General features: G+C 47.9%; 1 protein-coding gene across 5 annotated transcripts in view; it reads right to left on the bottom strand.

Annotated features, from left to right (window-relative positions):
* The window catches only part of TBC1D1 (TBC1 domain family member 1), a 257909-nt gene that overhangs the window by 171013 nt on the left and 68001 nt on the right, over positions 1-18895 (bottom strand). For 2 of the 5 annotated variants that reach the window (XM_088482975.1, XM_088482977.1), the window contains exon 1: positions 812-960. The exons of the other annotated variants lie outside the window; for them this stretch is intronic. In XM_088482975.1, coding sequence (XP_088339101.1) covers positions 812-877 — 66 coding nt within the window. In that variant the 5' untranslated portion in view covers positions 878-960. Of the gene's footprint in view, positions 1-811; positions 961-18895 lie in introns of those variants that run through there. 5 annotated transcript variants of the gene reach the window in all.

Raw genomic sequence — 18895 nt, 5'->3', positions numbered from 1 at the left:
CTATAATACATAGCATGACATTTTAGGTTTCCACTTCTAGAAAAAGTTAAACAATCCCTAGTATGTGTTACACTTTCTTCAAGTTATTATAAATATACAAAATTCTAGATTAGGGTTTAAGTAGTATTGTAGAGGGTTATATGACACACAAATACAGAGGAAATGTAACATTATATAATATTGCAGTAAGCACCAAACAAAAAGCAGAAAACACACCACAGGGCACAGGCTGATACAGCAAAATAACCAGACACATAACTCACATGACAAATACACACACCACCATAACAGCACACCCACCAAGCTGATAGCTCCTGCTTTTCCCACTTTTATTTCTCTTCCCAATAACTTTTGCCAGGATGGCTCACTGAATAGAAGAATGCTTTTGTTATCCAACTTCAGGAAGTTTTATCACACTTAAGTGGGAAAAGCAGAATTATGTGAAAGGTGGCAGGTTACAGCATAAGACCTACAATATGTGCTAAAGATCAATGCCCCATTGACAAATACACAGCTCCACAAGCATCATATAGCAGAAAGTAACAGCAAGTAAAGTATAGAGCAGGAAGTTTAAGGGGATAAAACAAAATCCAAAATGAGTCCTGGGGAATCGGTGGCTCTCCAACTACAGTGGAACTACAAGTGTCAGCAAGTAATGCTGTAACGTGTAGTTCCATTACAGTTGCAGAGCCACAGGCTGCACATGTCTGCTGTAAACGGATCCTATTAGCAACACTGTAACTGTGCACCAGGAAGGAAGTCATACATCCTACAGCTAGCAAGCACATGTCCTCCTGTGCCCTATATATACCTTATTCTCCTTCTCCTGCCCGGTGTCCAGATGCACTGAGATGAGCTTCTGCAGCCTGGCCTTCATGTCTGGGCTGCGATCACAGCAGCAGCTCCTGGGGTAGAGAAGGGCACAGGACTATCCCCAGTTCCCACCACCGCACTCCTCTCCTATACATGCTGCTTGTTTGTCAGAGGTCCCAGCTCCTAAAGCTTTCAAGCAGCAACTGCAGCAGCGTCCTGGCCAATGGCCGGGCGGCTCCGGGGCTCTCTGACTCCTCATTGGATCAGGAAGTGCGGGCATTGCCTGAAAGAGCTTATTGTCCTCATTACTAATACAGTGTGAGCACAGCAATGTGATCGCATCTATTCCTGCACACACAGATACATCTATTCCTGCACACACAGATACATCCACTCCTGCACACACAGATACATCTATTCCTGCACACACAGATACATCCACTTCTGCACACACAGATACAATGTTACTTCTTCCCATGGCACTGAGCATTCTAAACGTACTGAGAATCTTCAGGACATTCACTCGCTGTAGGATGTAAAGTCCCCAAGTTAATATACTTTCATCTTTCATACCTGGCCGTTGTTTTAGTTCTATAGGTCCATATAGATACACATCTTCATTCCATTCCATAAGTTCCTATCCTATTCCTACAGTTTTCCATAACATCTTTCACTGTGAATTATTGCTGAGGACACTATTTTTTTCCCATGTTCTATGCATTTGTTCAGCAGATAAAACTATCATTTAATTTATAAAAGTGAAAAAGTGGGTAGCAGAGCCATTTATTCCCAGTAAAAGGAATAGCTTTATCTTTTATTTATTTATAGGGGTCTATTTACTAAGCAGTATTAGGAGACAGAGTGAAAAGTGATAAGGTGCCAGCCAATCAGCTCCCAGCTCTCATTTTTCAAACACAGCCTGTGAGATGACAGTTGGGAGCTGATTGGCTGGCACCTTATCACTTTTCACTCTGTCTCCTAACACTGCTTAGTAAATAGACCCCAAAGTCCCTTATATAGCGCAACTTATTCCGTTGCGCTTCACAATTGGAAACATTAGTAGAACCAAACTGGGTAATAATAGACAGACATAGAGGTAGAAAGGCCCTGCTCACAAGCTTACAATCTATAGACATTTTCATCAGGGGTGGTGAAATGTTTTAGCTGCATTCAGACCAATATAATATAAATGGTCAAACATACAACAGGGGTAAATGTATTAGATGCACAGGGTTGTCTTGCTCTCATGTTCAATTTAAGATGAAAAAAGGCATAGCAGTGACCTGGTGGTGCATTGCTTTTGGTTTTATTCTGGCCTCTATCTGTGTAGAGTTTGTATGTTCTCCTCGTTTTTACTTTAGTTTTCCCCCCACAATTTATAAACATACCTCCCAACTTTGCAGCTCTTTGAGTTGTTCCAGATTGGATAAGGGCATCCCCATGGCACAATTGGAGTTGTTATCCATCACCACTCTCCCTATTATCTTTAGTTACTTTCCCCCATTATCTTTAGCCACCCTCCCCCATTACCTCTAACCACCATACCCTATTACCTCTAACCACCCTCCCCCATTACCTCTAACCACCATACCCTATTACCTCTAACCACCATACCCTATTACCTCTAACCACCCTCCCCCATTACCTCTAACCACCATACCCTATTACCTCTAACCACCATACCCTATTACCTCTAACCACCATACCATATTACCTCTAACCACCATACCCTATTACCTCTAACCACCCTCCCCCATTACCTCTAACCACCATACCCTATTACCTCTAACCACCATACCCTATTACCTCTAACCACCCTCCCCCATTACCTCTAACCACCATACCCTATTACCTCTAACCACCCTCCCCCATTACCTCTAACCACCATACCCTATTACCTCTAACCACCATACCCTATTAGCTTTTAGAAGTCTTGAGCTGTCAAATAATAGTTAATTTATGAAAATGAAAAAGTGCGGTCACTACTGCCAGGGCCGTTTCTAGGGGCAAGCAGCCCGGGCAACTGCCTAGGGGCACTCGCTGCATGGTGGGACTGAATGGTCTGCTGGCAGTGTCATAATTGGCATCTGTCCGGCATTTGCTGGGATAGTGTTAATATTTTGAAGTGGATCCCATGTCGAATGTACTTATCAGTATATGTTTTGTTGACATGATTTGTACAGACCTAGAGGGTAGGATATCAGGAGGAAGAAAGAAAATGGAATATTAAAAATGTGGAAATGCTGGAAAATCAGGTATTTATGCACCCGGTAGCGGACAGACAAGATGTTTAATTAATAGTAGGAACTATGGGGGGATTGTGAATAATAATACATTATACATGCACTGGCTATGCAACAAATTGTCCCTGGAAATTATTTGAACATAGTGGAAAGTATGCAGGGTGTGCCCGGGCACACCCTAATGCTGGGCCGTGTGCCCTTCTCCTTACCTCCTCTTGTTTATAAGCTGAGAAGTTGAGGTGCCATGCAGCACATGGGGGAGAAAGCTCGGCTCTGGAACAAGCTCTATGCTCTGACCACTGACATGGCACAGCCCAGCATCCTGGAGAACTATGGAATTATAAACTTCCTCACAGAAGAACAGATCACAGAACTAGCACGAGCGGGGCTGGGCTCAGCGGTGACAATTGCGTTTTCATAGACAATGAATGGCAGTAAAATGAAACGTTTCGAGGAGGGGGCACAGTCTAACTCTTTGGCCTGGAAGCCATATTATCCTGAGACAGCACTATCTGCAGAGCAGATGTGTTTTATTCCTGTTTGTTTTGTAAATGCCTCATCATTTTATGCCATGTGCGTGGAGCGCGCCTGTGAAAATGGAAGCGTCTGCGAGTGTTATATGTTGCACATTCTGTGAGAAGAGCTGGATGGATCAGCATGTATGACTAGAAATGTCAAATAATTGTGGCACAAAATACAACTGAAGGGACATAAATTATAAGGGGCCCAGACATATTAAATACAAAATATAAGGTCTCGCTGGAGTGCTCCGAATTATCATTCACTAAGAAAGTAAAGTTGTGTGGTGCACTGGAAGCTTCCCACCTCCAATATAGGCTACCAGCCAACCATGTCGCCTGGAAGATTTATGAGGAACCATTACTAGGGGCGTGACCAAGCATGAATTTATATGTTGTGCCACACAATCTTGGTGGAATGGCTGAGCCTCCTAAGCAGCCCATGCCCCTCGACATGCCTGGGCCTGGGTACTTTGTACCCGCTCACTTCCTCTTCTTGCCTCTGCATGTCTGAGTTGGGAGCACAGCAAAAAAAAAAAACAAGTATCTCGAACCAACCATGTTGCAATGCAAGGGGGGCATATATATTTATATATTGGCATGCAGGGTAAACTATACTTCCCAACATTTTAAAAAATCATGATTCATGTGCTTGCAAGGTCATGCCCCCTGGTGTGCCATTTTGGGGGCATAACCGCATGTCAACACCCCGTTTCTTGTCACGCTTGCCCAGCACGCCAGGTGCTGCTGGGCAGTCTGCAACCTCTCACAGCACAGTGAGGATGACTAGTGTATGCGGCGCGCTATCCATTCACCGCTGCTCTGCTATGCATAGCAGCGTGTGATCATACCTCCCAACATGAACCATTCCAGGAGGGATAAAATGTTCTGTTCCTGGGCTTTCCTCTTCAGATTCAGAGGTATGGATAAACATTGGCTGCTTGTGCATGTAGCAAGGGTCGCAACTAGGGGTGGGCTAAGGGGTGCACATGTCCCAGGCGCCGGATCTGAGGGGGCACAGAGACGTTCGGAGATGTCTGGTCCGGTGATTGTGACTGGGCTGTGTGCCTGCACCACTGGACTAATCAACAGGGCACAGGCATGGAGTGACCGGGATCACCTGGCACAATGAAGTTTTTGCTTCCGTATATGCGCTGCGCACGTGACATCATGGCATCACATGCACTGAAGAACGCTGTGTGAGGAGCCTGCCGCTGCCTTAAGGAGGAGCAAGGAGAAAATCCAGAAAAGTGGGAGGAGGGGTAACACAAACACAGGCTGCTGCTACTGCAAAGATATAGGTGGGGAGAGACACAGACTGCTGTAGTGATACGGGAAGGGTGAGAGACACAGACTGCTGCAGTGATACGGGAAGGGGGAGAGACACAGGCTGCTGCAGTGATACGGGAAGGGGGAGAGACACAGACTGCTGTAGTGATACGGGAAGGGTGAGAGACACAGACTGCTGCAGTGATACGGGAAGGGGGAGAGACACAGGCTGCTGCAGTGATACGGGAAGGGGGAGAGACACAGGCTGCTGCAGTGATACGGGAAGGGGGAGAGACACAGGCTGCTGCAGTGATACGGGAAGGTGGAAAGACACAGGCTGTTGCAGTGATACGGGAAGGGGGAGAGACACAAACTGCTTTAGTGATACCCAGGGGCTGGTCTAGTCAGAGGGCCTGACTCAGCAGCGTAAGCAATTGCAATTGCGTACGCAGATCGATTGTTAAACACTGCGCATGCACTTTGATCGCACTGCACTTACGGACGCACAGAGGAATCCATCACAGAGTGAGTGACAGGCTGTGAGCATTTGGGGGTGGTGACAGGGGAGTGGCTGGAAAAACGCAGGATTGTCTGCCCGTTTGAACGCTGTTTCCTGGGCGTGCACAAATTAGCCACTGCGATTGCATACACAGCTTGAGTACTCACTGCGTGTGATGAGACTTGCAGTTTCTGCGGCTGGTCAGACCTGGTGTAACTGTTGCGTGACGGGCCACTGTGCGTCGATGGTACCATTGTGTACGCAGGAGTGCGAGGTAGTAGGGGTGTGAGAAAGCAGCAGTTGGCGTCTTAATGCCGGATGAGCTATGGCAGATGTTAGTATACTTTTGCAGCTGCGTTCCATGTGAATTTGTAGCTGCACACGCAATAGTGTTCAATAGTGGATCAGGCCCAGAGTCTATAGTTATGGGAGGGGGGCGGCAATTACTGGACAGCTTTAGTTTTACACTGCAACTTAAATTTGAGTTTGGACACACCTCTGCCAAATATAAATGTCTCTGCACAGTTTAAATCTGCCCCACCTGCAGTGTAACATGGTTTTACATTTTTGCTTTACTCCCCAATCAGAATAAGCCCCATATTGTTCATGTACTCTGTAAGGCGCTGCGGAACACTTGTGGAGCCATATAAATAAAGGATAAGAAGAAGAAGAAGAACGTGCAGTAATTCTCTATTATCTTATATTACCCTGCCAGAGTCCCTGGAATAACTTTGCCCCACTAACCTCATTTATCTACCATTTCTTATCTTGTTTTAAATAAACTATCCTGAATGTTTACATTCAGATACCAAATCCAAATAATACATGAACAATAGATCAGATAAGATGATTAATAAGTAAAGTAAACTCTCTCTGTAATCAGTGCTACAGATCTATTTCCAGGGATTGTGAGCATTACTCACTATCCAGCATTGTGCCGCTTCCTGTAGTGCGTTCAGCGGATCATACCCACAGATATACTTGTAACATAATAGTGATCAATAGATCATTATGATAAAAATCACAGGGCCTGATTCAGAGCCGAACGCTCTGACCAGAGCGCTCGCTCTGAATCAGTGCCCTCCTCCCTAAAAATGGAGCGGCCTCTTGGACGGCTCGCATAGCTGTGGGTTACCACCCACAGCTATAGCGAGCGTTCATGATGATGGTCGCGATGGTCAAGACCATCGCGACCATCGGGCTTGCGACGAGACCCTGCGGTAGGGTCTCGCTGCCGCAAGCCCAGGAGTGATTTTGTCTCTATCAGAACCAAAATCACTACTGATGTCAGTGGGCCGGACCCAGACGGTCTGGCCTCCGTCTGGCAGCCACGCCCCCGGCACACCCACCAAAGGGGGCGTGCTGTCAGTCACCATCGACAGCACGCCCCCTTTGGTGCGAGACCCCGAGCAACGTATTCCTCGTCGCTCGCCGAGTCTCGCGCATGCGCACGACGGAGCTCCCTCCATCGTGCGCATGCGCATTCGGGCACCATCGACCTGCTTGCGAGTGTCCTTCGCTCGCGAGTGGGTCCGAATCAGGCCCACAGTACCCACTGCCAGACAGTGGTTAGGCTCAGGGGCTGGCTGGCAACTTTTAGCCTGGGGGGCAAATGCATGCAGGCGGCCCTGGCAGAGGAGTAGCGTGTAGCCAGGGTGCCCGAAGAACGTGCATGCTATGGCGCCGCCCCCCCTCAAGTGTTTCAGGGAGGAGGCGGGTCCATATGGGATTAATGTAAGGTAAAAATAAAGATTAGGGGCAGCCCCCTGTCGTAGTGCCCATATGCAGTGCCCCCGTGTGCCACAGGAGATAACACCCTTATGCAGGCCTCCAGTAGTGCCCCCAGTAGTGATCCTCCCCTATGCAGTGCCCCTTGTGCCCCCAGTAGTGGTCCCCCCTGTTCAGTGCCCCTTGTGCCCCCAGTAGTAAGCCCCTTATATAGTGCCCCCAATAGTGGTACCCCCTATGCAGTGCCCCCAGTAGCAGTCCACCCCCCATGCAGTGCCCCCAATAGTGGTAACCGTTATGCAATGTCCCTTAAATAGTGGTCCCAGTTGTAGTCTCCCCCCTATGCAGTACCCCCAGTATTGCCCTTTATATAGAGCCCCCAGCAGTGGTCCCTCGCAGTGCCCCCAGTGGTAGTCCCCTCCCCCTATGTAGTGCCCCTAGTAGTAGTCCCCTCCCCCCTATGCAGTGCCCCTAGTAGTAGTCCCCTCCCCTTGTAGTGCCCCCAGTAGTAGTAGTCCCCCCCTTGTAGTGCCCCCAGTAATAGTAGTCTCCTCCCTTGTAGTGCCCCAGTAGTAGTAGTCTCCCCCCCCTTGTAGTGCCCCCAGTAGTAATCCACCCCCCTGGTAGTGCCCCCAGTAGTAATCCCACCCTGGTAGTGCCACCACAGAAATCCCCCCCTGGTAGTGCCCCCACAGTAATCCCCCCCCTGGTAGTGCCCCCATAGTAATCCCCCCCCCCTTGGTAGTGCCCACAGTAGCGAGAGACTTAATTTAAAAAAAAAAACACTTACCTGAAACTCCCGCTCCTGGTCCCGACACTTCCACCGGCTCCTCTGGCCGCTTTGCATTATGGGAGAGACGTCGTCATGACGACGGCTCTCCCATTACCCACTGCGGCAATGGTACTTGCCTACCATTGTTGTCTCATCCCCGAGGAGGAGAGGCAGGTGGGTTGAGATGGGGGCGGGGCCTGATGGGTGTGTGTCATTAAGCCACACCCTCTTCATGGCAAATTGCCATGATTGGCGCTAATTTAAATATGGGGCATGGCTAAATGACACGATTCATGTAGAATTGCGTCATTAAGCCCCACCCCCTACACGGGGTCCCGCTATCGCCGCGGAAATTCTCCCCATTCTGCCCACTTCACTAGGAAGTGACGAGAATGCGGGAGAACTGCCTACCCTTCCGGGGGTGCGGGGGGTTACCCGTAAAATCGTGAGCCTCCTGCAAATTCCGGGAGGGTAGGCATGTATGGTTTACATCATACTTGCCTACTTTTGAAAAAGCATTTCAGGGAGATTGTGAAAGCAAGTACTGCTACATCTGAGAGGTGTGTCATAAAATTGACTTACATCCAAATGTAAATGAGCCCAAAAGCAGTTAGTAAGATCTATTTGTTGATCTATTTGTTGATGAAAACACATTATGGGGTCTATTTATAAAGTAGTGTTAATAGACAGTGAAAAGTGATAAGAAAGTGATAAGGTGCCAGCCAATCAGCTCCCAACTGTCATCTCACAGGCTGTGTTTGAAAAAATGACAGTTGGGATCTGATTGGCTGGCACCTTATCACTTTCTTATCACTTTTCACTCTGTCTCATAACACTGCTTAGTAAATAGACCCCTGATACTTTTCAGAAAATGCATGTAGCCATAGGGATCATTGTGCCTTATAACCAATGCAGGGAACTGACACTAATGATCACATTTGAATGTATATATCTCTGTTAATTTTTATTTTTATATAACAGCTTCATAATGGGGATAAGGTGCAATCAGGGAGATTGTTAGACTCTTCAGGGAGACAGGGAGATTGCTGCTATTCCATGGAGTCTCCCTGACAATCGGGGAGGGTTGGCAAGTGTGATTTACATACATGAGTAATGTTCAAGCATCATATTAAATCATTGATATATGTTTTAGCGCACATTCTGCACTACCTGCTGAATGCAGTGTAGAGGAATATAGCACCAGGGAATGCAAAACTACTGGCCAGGAAAAGATCCATGTATCCTATTGTTATGTTGACGCATGGGGAAAGGATTTAACAATGAGATAATAAGGGAAGTAACACGATCCTGACACTTTGGTTTTAATTGGGTTATACACCTTTGTACAGCCACTGTTAATTAGGCACACTGTTACACACATTATTATCCTGTGCCTTTCTACATGTAGCATGTTGGAGTAGTTCCCAGTCCGCTATTAACTCACTGCTCCTCTGGTTTATAACAACAGGCAGCAAATCTCAGGGGATTGTTACCAAAAAAGGCTGAGCATTCCTAGTTCACTTTTACAGATAAAAGTGACGGAAAGATAAAATAAGCACAGATTGTACATTGAGGCTGAAAAGACTATTTAGTAACATTAACCTCTATTCCAGAGTTATAACAGAACTCCATTCACTATCCACAGCTGCATAGCTCATCTTTTTTTTTTTTTTTCGGATAGGGGGCGATAGTCAATTGATTTACTCAGAAACCACCCTGCATACTGATTGGCTGAGACTGTTTCTACTTCAGAATTCACCTTCACATGGAAAAAGTGTTGCAATTTCTTTTCATAGGGGTCATAGAAGCCTAAAACAAATACAAATATTTGCTTCAACCCTGCTGAACTAGCCATTTCCGCATAGTTTAAATAAATATTTGTATTGGGGCTATGTAAGAAATGCCTAATGCCAGAGTCCAGGAGGTGCTAAAGACTAGCCAAAGTTATCAAGGTAGCTTTTTGGCGCTTGGCCCCCATAACTAATGCCATCATTGGATCCTTAGGCGGGAGCCTAGATTATGAGCTTGCATGGTCCATTGGTAGGGCTAGAACCCGAAGGGACATCTTAATCTTCTTATAGTAATTGCCCCAACAAGAGTTATTTATTGAACTGTCGTACAAAATAAATGTGAGTCTTAAATAGATAAATAGACCCCTTGATAATTCTATTTCACAAACAGAGTCTTATTTGGCATACCTCTTCTCCCTGCAAGCACCCAATTGAAAAATAAGAGAAAGATAGAGAGGATAAGTTTGTTCTACCCAGTGCTCTATCCTTTTTGATGGCTCATCATTAAAATGAATTTCCCTTTTTATCACGTGACACAACCTGCAGTATATATTTTCCTAATAAATACAAATACAGAGAATTCAGCTAATCAATAAATGTAACTTTACTAGGTTAGGATGGGGCTTAGGGTCTCATTCAGACCCGCTCGCAAGCGCTTGAGCGCTCACGAGTGGGTCGATGTTTGGCTGTGCGCATGCGCAGCGGCCGCACTGCGTGTGCGCACGACCCGGGGCGAGAGAAATTCTCTCGCTCCAGGGCTCACTAGAAAAAGAGGCAGCTGTCGATGTTGATCGACAGCTTGCCCCGTTTTGTAGGCGTGGCGGGGGGTGGCTTCACAAATGCAGGCGTTCCCAAGCGGACCCCTGCCGTTTGTGGGCGGCCCCACTGACATCACCAGTGATGTCAGTGGGAGAGCTTCCGGCTCTATTAGAGCCGAAAGCTCTCTGGGGCTTGCGGCAGACGAGACCCTACCACAAGGGTCTCGTCGCAAGCCCCGATGGTCGCGATGGTCTTCTTGACCATCGCGACCATCATCCTGGCCGCTCGTTAAAGCTGTGGGTGGTAACCCACAGCCTAGCGAGCGGCCAGGAGGCCGGAACATTTTTTAGATGCGGTTGCCCTCATTCAGAGCGAGCGCTCGCATTTTGCGAGCGCCTCTGAATGAGGTCCTTAGTGTGAGGCACCCCATATATATCACAGCAAGATTTTCCCATTCTTACAGGACTCAGCTAATTCACTAATATAATCCTTTGGCCAGAAGCACCCAGATGTGAGAATGAATGGGAATGTACTGTATATATATATATATATATATATATATATATGAGCTACAAGTGTAGGTTACAGTGTACCTGTGCTAATTGCATCATATAATGAGCATGCTGTTACTTGTTTCCCCACCTCATTACAAAACACTGTATTTGCCACTCTCTTGATGCATAATCAGTTTCCAGACAGCATCTAATCACTCACTGAGCCTCTCTTACCAGACCTGATTTCTATAATAATATATTTATCTTACCCACACCTACACAGAGGGAATAGGTTCTTTGCAAAGCATTTTATTATTATATGGTGATCATTACTGTTATTACTGTGAGGTGGGCACAGCTGTAACGTTCATCTGCTGGTGAGGATGAAAACAGTGATACCCATAATACAATACAAGGGTACAAAGATAGCTTCCATATTGCATTTATTTTGCCACTGGCACTGAGGACTGATTGCTACCAGTCTGGCTTTGCGCTGTTGTCACCTTAGGCCTGGTGTTCTGTGTGTCATTGCCAGGGCATAAATACATTTTTTTAAAACTTTGTTTTTGAGAACCATTTTGTTGTCTCTCACATACAGTATATTACATACAAGAAATGCAGAAAAGGTCATCACATCAATGGGTGACAAGAATAGTTATACAATTATGAAGAAATTAAACATATCTTCTTAAAGCTGGGTACACACTAGAGACGATATGTTGTCCGATCCCGTGGATCGGAGTGACATTTCGGGTACATCGTCTAGTGTGTACTCATGATATGCGCAATCCCGCGGGTCGCTAGCGACATCACTCGTTTGCCTTACTGCAGGGCCGATGGGGGATGTCACCAACGATGTCGTGCTGCAGAATGCAGTATGGTGCGTCCCTTTCCCCCATCGGCCCGGCATCGGCAAGTGTGTATGCACTTGTTTCATGCAGGGTCCCGTCACCGGCGATGTCACGCTGGATACACATCGTCTAGTGTGTACCCAGCAGTGGCGGCTCCAGGGCTGGGGCTGCAGTACAGTCCAAAATTCAAATAGGGGAGTCACACCAACTGCCAGCGAGTCCCAGCCATCTATGTTTGGCAGCATTTGAAATGGCAGTTGGTAAATTTTGGACTGGGCTGCAGCCCCACCTCTGCAGCCGCCACTGGTACCCAGCCGAATGGTGCGTACACACGGTTAGATATAACAGGACGATATGAACGATAACGATATTGATCATATCGTTATCGTTTGTATCTTCCTGTTTTTGGGCCCTTCCAGCCCCCAAATGATCGATGCGTGGGCACGGATGGCCGATATCAATATTGACCATCATCCGTGCATGCAGGCCAACCTGGACGATATCGACCAGGTTAGCCTAGTTACTATAGGGACCCGTGATAGTTGATCGCGGGTTGTTATAGTCATTTGGGGGTTGGTGCATGTGCTGGATGTTCGATATCGAACATCCAACACATGCAGGACGATCAGACAACGATATCTGATCGTTGTCTGATAGCTCAGTGTGTACGGAGCTTAAGTCCGATTTGGCCGGGAGCCTCCCGAATATCAGGTGCCGCTCCCTACCCCCCGGAAAGGCAGGCAACCCTCCCAACCTCCCCCCAGAATAAACTAGAAATCCCCACAGCGTGCGGTTTGCGCTGAATCGCGTCATTGTGGCCCCGCCCCTGCTTCACAATGCCGAAAATAACGGTATAGTGAAGAGGGGGTCAGGCCATGATGACGCGATCACGCGGCCCCCCCTGGCTCCACCCCAATGTGTCGTAACTATACAGACACGCCCCCGCTGTTAGCCGACAATCAGCTCCCTCCCGGAAGGAGGGAGCTGATTGTCGGCAAGTATGTCTTACCCTCCACAATGTCTGGGTGACTCCAAAATTTTAAGGAGTTAAAGGAGACTCCCTGGAGAGGAAGCCACCCTCTAGCCCAGGTCAAGTCCACTGTGAAGGGGGGGAGGGGTTAGGGCATACATGCCTACCCTTCCGGCTTTCGCGGGAGGCTCTTGATTTTTCAGGTAAGCCCCCGCACCTCTGGAAGGCTAGGCACTTCCTAGTGACGTGGGCAGAATGAGGAGAATTTCCACGGCGATCACAGGTCCCCATGTAGGGGGCGGGGCTTAATGATGCGATTCTTAATGATGTGAATCCATCAGGACCCACCATCAGGACCTGCCCCCACTCACTTGCTTCTCCTCCGCATTGGTCTTGATGTATTTGGCCCCTGGACTGTCGTCACACGACACACTAGAGGAGCAAATGCAAACAGCAAGCGCTGGGCAGTTGTATTCACCTGTATGAGCATCAGAGCTGTTCACATTGAGGTTATAGAATCGATGGACATTTCAAGCTTCATCAATGCCCTCAGACGCTTCATTGCTATCCTTGGCCCTATAAAACACATCCACTCTGACAGAGGTAATAACTTGGTTGGAGCAGCCAAAGAATTACAAACACCAACACTAAAGGTGTAGAGAGATACCTCAGTGAGCAAAGTTGTACATGGACTTTCAACACGCCTCATTCTTCTCATATGGGAGGTACATGGGAAAATGGAAAGGATGATTGGCATCATACGCAGAATCCTTGATTCCATATTCCTACAAGTAAGTACTACAAGACTTACTCACGATAGTTTAACAACTTTCATGGCTGAAGTCTCAGCTGTCGTCAATGCCAGACCTTTGACTTCAGTTTCTAATGACCCAGAAGATCCGCTTCTGCTTACTCCTGCTACTCTTCTTACTCAAAAGACCGGGACTATCTATGCTCCTTCCGGAGAGTTCAGTGACAAGGACTTTTTCAAACGACAATGTAGACAAGTTCAAAGTCTAGCAAACACCTTTTGGGGCAGGTGGAAAAGACAATATATCTCTACCGTGCAGCCAAGGACCAAGTGGCAAGCTGCCAAACCTAACCTAAAACCTGGTGACATTGTGCTTGTCAGAGATTGCCAGTCACAACGTAACGAGTGGCCTTTAAGTCTTGTCACCAAGACGTTCCCAAGCAAGGATGGGAAAGTTTGTAAGGTCGAGGTCAAGATCTGTAAGCAAGGAGAGACTAAGTTGTTTCTCAGACCAGTGTCTGAACTGTTTTTACTGTTACCTACTTAGTTTAAATTTGTGGTATCAGCGATACCAGATAGGAAGTGTCATGCCTTCAACATAGGGTTTGTTATGTTATGTTAGTTCATATTAGCAGCCCCACCTAGTGGTCAGGACAGTAGCATCTTAAATCTGATCTATTTTGTCCTTCCTAAAATGCCTTAGCAGTCTAGCAATGCATTCTGGGCTAAAGGAGCTGTAAGCAGCCATTTCTTATTCTCACATGGGGCCTGATTCAGAGCCGGACGCTCTGACCAGAGCGCTCGCTCTGAATCAGGGCCCTCCTCCGTTAAAATGGAGCATCCTCCTGGACGCTCGTATAGCTGTGGGTCACCACCCACAGCATATACGAGCGTCCAAAAAGATGGTCGCGATGGTCTTGACCATCGCGACCATCGGACTAGCGAGGGAAACCCTGCGGTCGGGTTTCCCAGCCACAGTGATATATCAGAGCCAAAATCACTCCCACTGACATCACTAGTGATGTCAGTGGGGTCGGCTTCAGACGGTAGGCGTTCCCATGGGAACGCCTCCGTCTGGCAGGCACGCCCCCGGCACGCCTACCAAAGGGGGCGTGCTGTCAATCAACATCGACAGCACGCCCCCTTTGGTGCGAGACCCGGAGCGATTGGAAGCCCGTCGCTCGCCGGGTCTCGCGCATGCGCACGACGGAGCTCCCTCCGTCGTGCGCATGCGCAGTGGGGAACATCGACCCACTTGCGAGCGTACTGCCGCTCGCGAGTGGGTCTGAATGACCCCCATGGTCCCAGGCAGAAATCATCCCATGTGCTCAACCTGGTATAGCATCCGATGGTGAGTTTCTAAGCTTCAACTGTGCCATCATAGACCTGCTTAGCCAGGTATGTATGTTAGCTGTACTATGTCACACTACAGTCTATACCTTGCATGTTGTTTGCATATTCCATGTTATGTATATGTTTGCCTTGCATTTCCATGTGCATATTGTAATTGCCTTTTTATTGTTTACATTTACAGTTTTACCTCACACTCGTTTATACGTACGTACCTCTGTACATTCATACAAGTTCCTCTATTGAATAATAAATTCCGTTTTTCAGACCACATCTGACTGGATTATTGGAAGATAGAGAATTGGTTATGCTGTCTGCTCCAAATTTGTCAGACACTTATACCTCTTTTCCATCAAAAATCCAGGTCCGACCTGGGTTTTTGGACATGGTTCCAATACAAGTGAGACCCCATTTACACTGCACCTTCGATACTCCCAGGTCAGCCCTGTTCACACTGAACCCAGGTCTGCCCTGCTAAACTTGTGAGGTCATAAAAAGTGGGAGGTGACTGCTCCACAACCACCAATTAGCTAATTTTAGGCATGACCCAGATCGGATAACCCGGGTCGCACCATTTACACTGCACCATTACCCAGGTCCATCCTGGGTCCAACTCTGGTAGCTACCTGGGTTGGATTGCTGGGTCACTTGACCCGGGTTAATTTTCAGGGACCCTCTTACACTGAGCTATGACCCGGGTAGACCCAGCAGAAACCCAGGTTTTTGCTCTGGTGTAAAAGGGGTATTAGTGAGGGGCAGAACACCTAGGGAGGCACTTTCTACATAGAAAGTTACAGGGCACATTCTCAGGATATTCCTAGTGCCCATCTTCCTGCTCCTGGCTCTTGTTGTGTGAAGTTGGGATGCCAAGTGTGACACAGGTGGGGTAATGGCCCAGGGCAGCTCTGTGCCCCTCTATGGCACTGCATCATGACATCATTACCTATTCTGACTGACTACATTGCATCCCAGCATTGTGTTATTTGGATGCCACTTCTACAACCTAAATACAAGGCAGAACTTGCATGTCCTCTTTGGCAGTGACTTGATTAAGTGTGTCTCTGGCATTTTCAGTAACCCTTCCAAGCATGTATGGGGGTTTCAGTTTCGAGGGAGCTGACTAACAATAAAACTTGCCAACAATCCTGATTAGAAATTTTGGTCCATATAGACTAGTGGTTCTCAAACTCGCTCCTCAAGATCCCACACAGGTCACGTTTTCCAGGTCACCCAGCAAGTGCACAAGTGTATTAATTACTCACTGACCCATTTTAAAAGATCCACAGGTGGAGTAATTTTCACTTGTGATTCTGGGCCTGATTCAGAGCCGGACGCTATTTGCGGTCGTTCGTTCAGAAAATAGGGGTGGCTATTCAAATGAACCGTTCGCTCTTTGCGGTCTGTTCACGCCTCTATGTCTGAATGAGCGAACAAAACTTGCGGTCGTTTTTTGGAAAACTACGCCCCCTGGCCGCTCGCATCCTACGTCATGTTCGCTATTTATTAGATTAATCGAGTACATCGACCAGCTTATGAACTGCTCGCTATTCTTGTGGTTGGTTTTTCCTACCACAAATTTGCGAGCAGTTCTGACTATAAAATAACCCAGTGACGTGGTCAGTGACGCTGCTGTATTAATTATGCACACCCATAAAACGCCTGTTTTGACCTTTAAGCACGCCTGCGTTCGGATCTCCACTCCCCGTTTTCAAGCACCTTCCCCTGTTACCACCCACATACGCCTCCTCCTGTCACTCATATTAGCAGGCATTCGCTATTTAGCGAACAAATGATTTTTGGCCGCACTGACTGGTTCGCGCATGCGTATTACGATCCATACGCATGCGCAGTTGGGCAAACATCGCTCGGAACGAATGAGTGGCCACTTACGAGCGGCTCTGAATCAGGCCCTCTGTGAGGAGACCTGGAAAACATGCACTGTTTGGGGTCCTGCGGACCGTTTGAGAACCTTTGAAATAGACTAATCAAATCACATATTTTAACTGCAGGGTCCATAGGGTATCCACAGGATACCTTGGGTATAGGCGATGGCGGCAGACATCCAGGCACCACAGAGTTAAATTTTCAGCCTCCCAGGATGCACTGGGGTCCCTCTCCTATACCCCGCCCCCGAGCCTCAGGCCACTCAGTTTTCGACGGTGCCTGGCCGGACCAGTCGCACCGTACAGAGGGGGGTCTTTTCAAGGCCCCTGAAGATTTCTTCGCAGCTGTGGCTGCACAACTAGAGTGCTCCAGCATAGGACAGTCAGTATTGACGTCCATGCTGTCACTCCTACACCCCGCCGGTACCAGAACGCCGGTACCGATTGCCACTGTAATTCCTCTATCTGGTCAGGTGGAACATTTATAGGTGGCGTGGAAAATACCCCTTTGCGGATAATTATTTTTCCGAATGGGAGTTACTTTTACGGGTAGATTCTCATGTTACACACCTAGTGAGGAGTGCTACGTTGCCCATGCCCTCCAGGTCCTCCTTGAAGGCGGTTACACATTGCAAGGTGCAAATATATCTAAAATCCAATTATTCCCTTGCTGGAGGGGCTTCCAGGCCGGCTATGACCGTGTGCAGGGGGGCCAGAGCCATGGAGCGCTGGGTAGGTAACTGGATCTCTGCACACTGACTCTCCAGCAGAGCAGGTGGATAGTGGCAAATTCTCAGAGACTTAGCCACATTCATAATGAGACAGTCTTACATATAGCCTACTCCTTTCCAGAATCTCCTCGGCAGCAGTAGCGGCTCGGCAGCAGTAGCGGCTCGCCGCTCCCTGTGGTTGCGCTCTTGGAAAGCGGACGCATATTCCATTTGGAATGCTTTGCCTTTTACGGGATAGGTCCTGTTTGGCCCTCATCTGGACACAATTTTGGCCCCGCAGGCAGCAGCTACGTCTGCGTGTCTGCCATCGGCTACAGTCCCATCAGGGTCTGGGGCTTCGTCTTTTCAGCCCTGTGAGGCCAGGGTAAGTCTAAAATATAGCTTTCCAAGACAGTCAGTAGCCAGGAAATCTGCTCAACCATAAGAACATGCTTGGAGTACAAGACGTCCTACTCCCAAGTTGGACTATAAGCCTTCAGTCTCACGGGACGGGCCTCCTCTCGGGGGACCCCAGAGTTGGAGGCCGGCTTCTCCAGTTTTCTTGAAGGTATGTCCTCTCCTCCCGGTAAACGCCTCCCAGACGGTTTTTCGTTACAGGTCTTCTGTCAATTCAAGACAAGGCCCTTAAATTTTTGAGGGTGTTACACTCTATGCTCCAGGCAGGAGTTATAGTACCTATTCCATTGCCCCAAAGGGGAACGAGGTATTACTCCATCCTCTTTCTGGTACAGAAACCCAATGGGTCTTACCTGGACATCCTCAAACTCGAATCCTTCAACAAAGTTTTAAGGGTTCCTCGGTTCAGGAGGGGGACCCTGCATTCCATCATTCAATGGAGCCTGGGAATTTTGTGGTGTCGTTGGATATATTCAGGGTGACTACCTGAATGTCCCTATTTTCTTAGAACACCAGTGTTTTTCCTCAGGTTTGCAGTGGTCGATAAGCATTTCCAGTTTTACCAGGGTCATGGCAGTTATGGCAGCCCACCTGCGGATGCAGGGGGTCTGCTTGTTACCTAATCCGGGCGACCTCCTGGTGTTACCAGAGTCTCCAGAGATACTTCAGTGCCTTCTGCAATGGACAATATCTGTGTTGCTACGTTAGGGCTGACTGATACACTGGAAATGGTCCTCTCTGATTCTTCACAGAGGATGCTCCATATCCCAACATCTGAGGAGCTTTGTGATTGAGGAAAAGATCTCTGCATTACAGGCAAAGGTACGCAGTTGCCTGCAGAGTCGCCGAGTGTCTGTTCACTCGGCAATGTGGTTCCTGGGTTCCAGGGTGTCACTGTTCGACATGGTGGAGAGTACCCAGTGTCACTCTGAACCTCTAGAAAAATTGATCCTCTCCAGATGGGATGGGTTGCCCCATAGGATAAAGTCAATAGTGCTTTCCCTGGAGGTTTGTCTCTCTCTGGCCTGGTGGCTGTGGAGAGCTCATCTAAACAAGGGGCACCCCCTTTGGGATTGCG

Source organism: Taudactylus pleione, unplaced genomic scaffold (assembly GCF_031769625.1).
Source record: "Taudactylus pleione unplaced genomic scaffold, aTauple2 ptg000302l, whole genome shotgun sequence".
NCBI classification, from domain to species: domain Eukaryota; kingdom Metazoa; phylum Chordata; class Amphibia; order Anura; family Myobatrachidae; genus Taudactylus; species Taudactylus pleione.
This window is presented reverse-complemented; position numbering and strand designations above follow the sequence as displayed.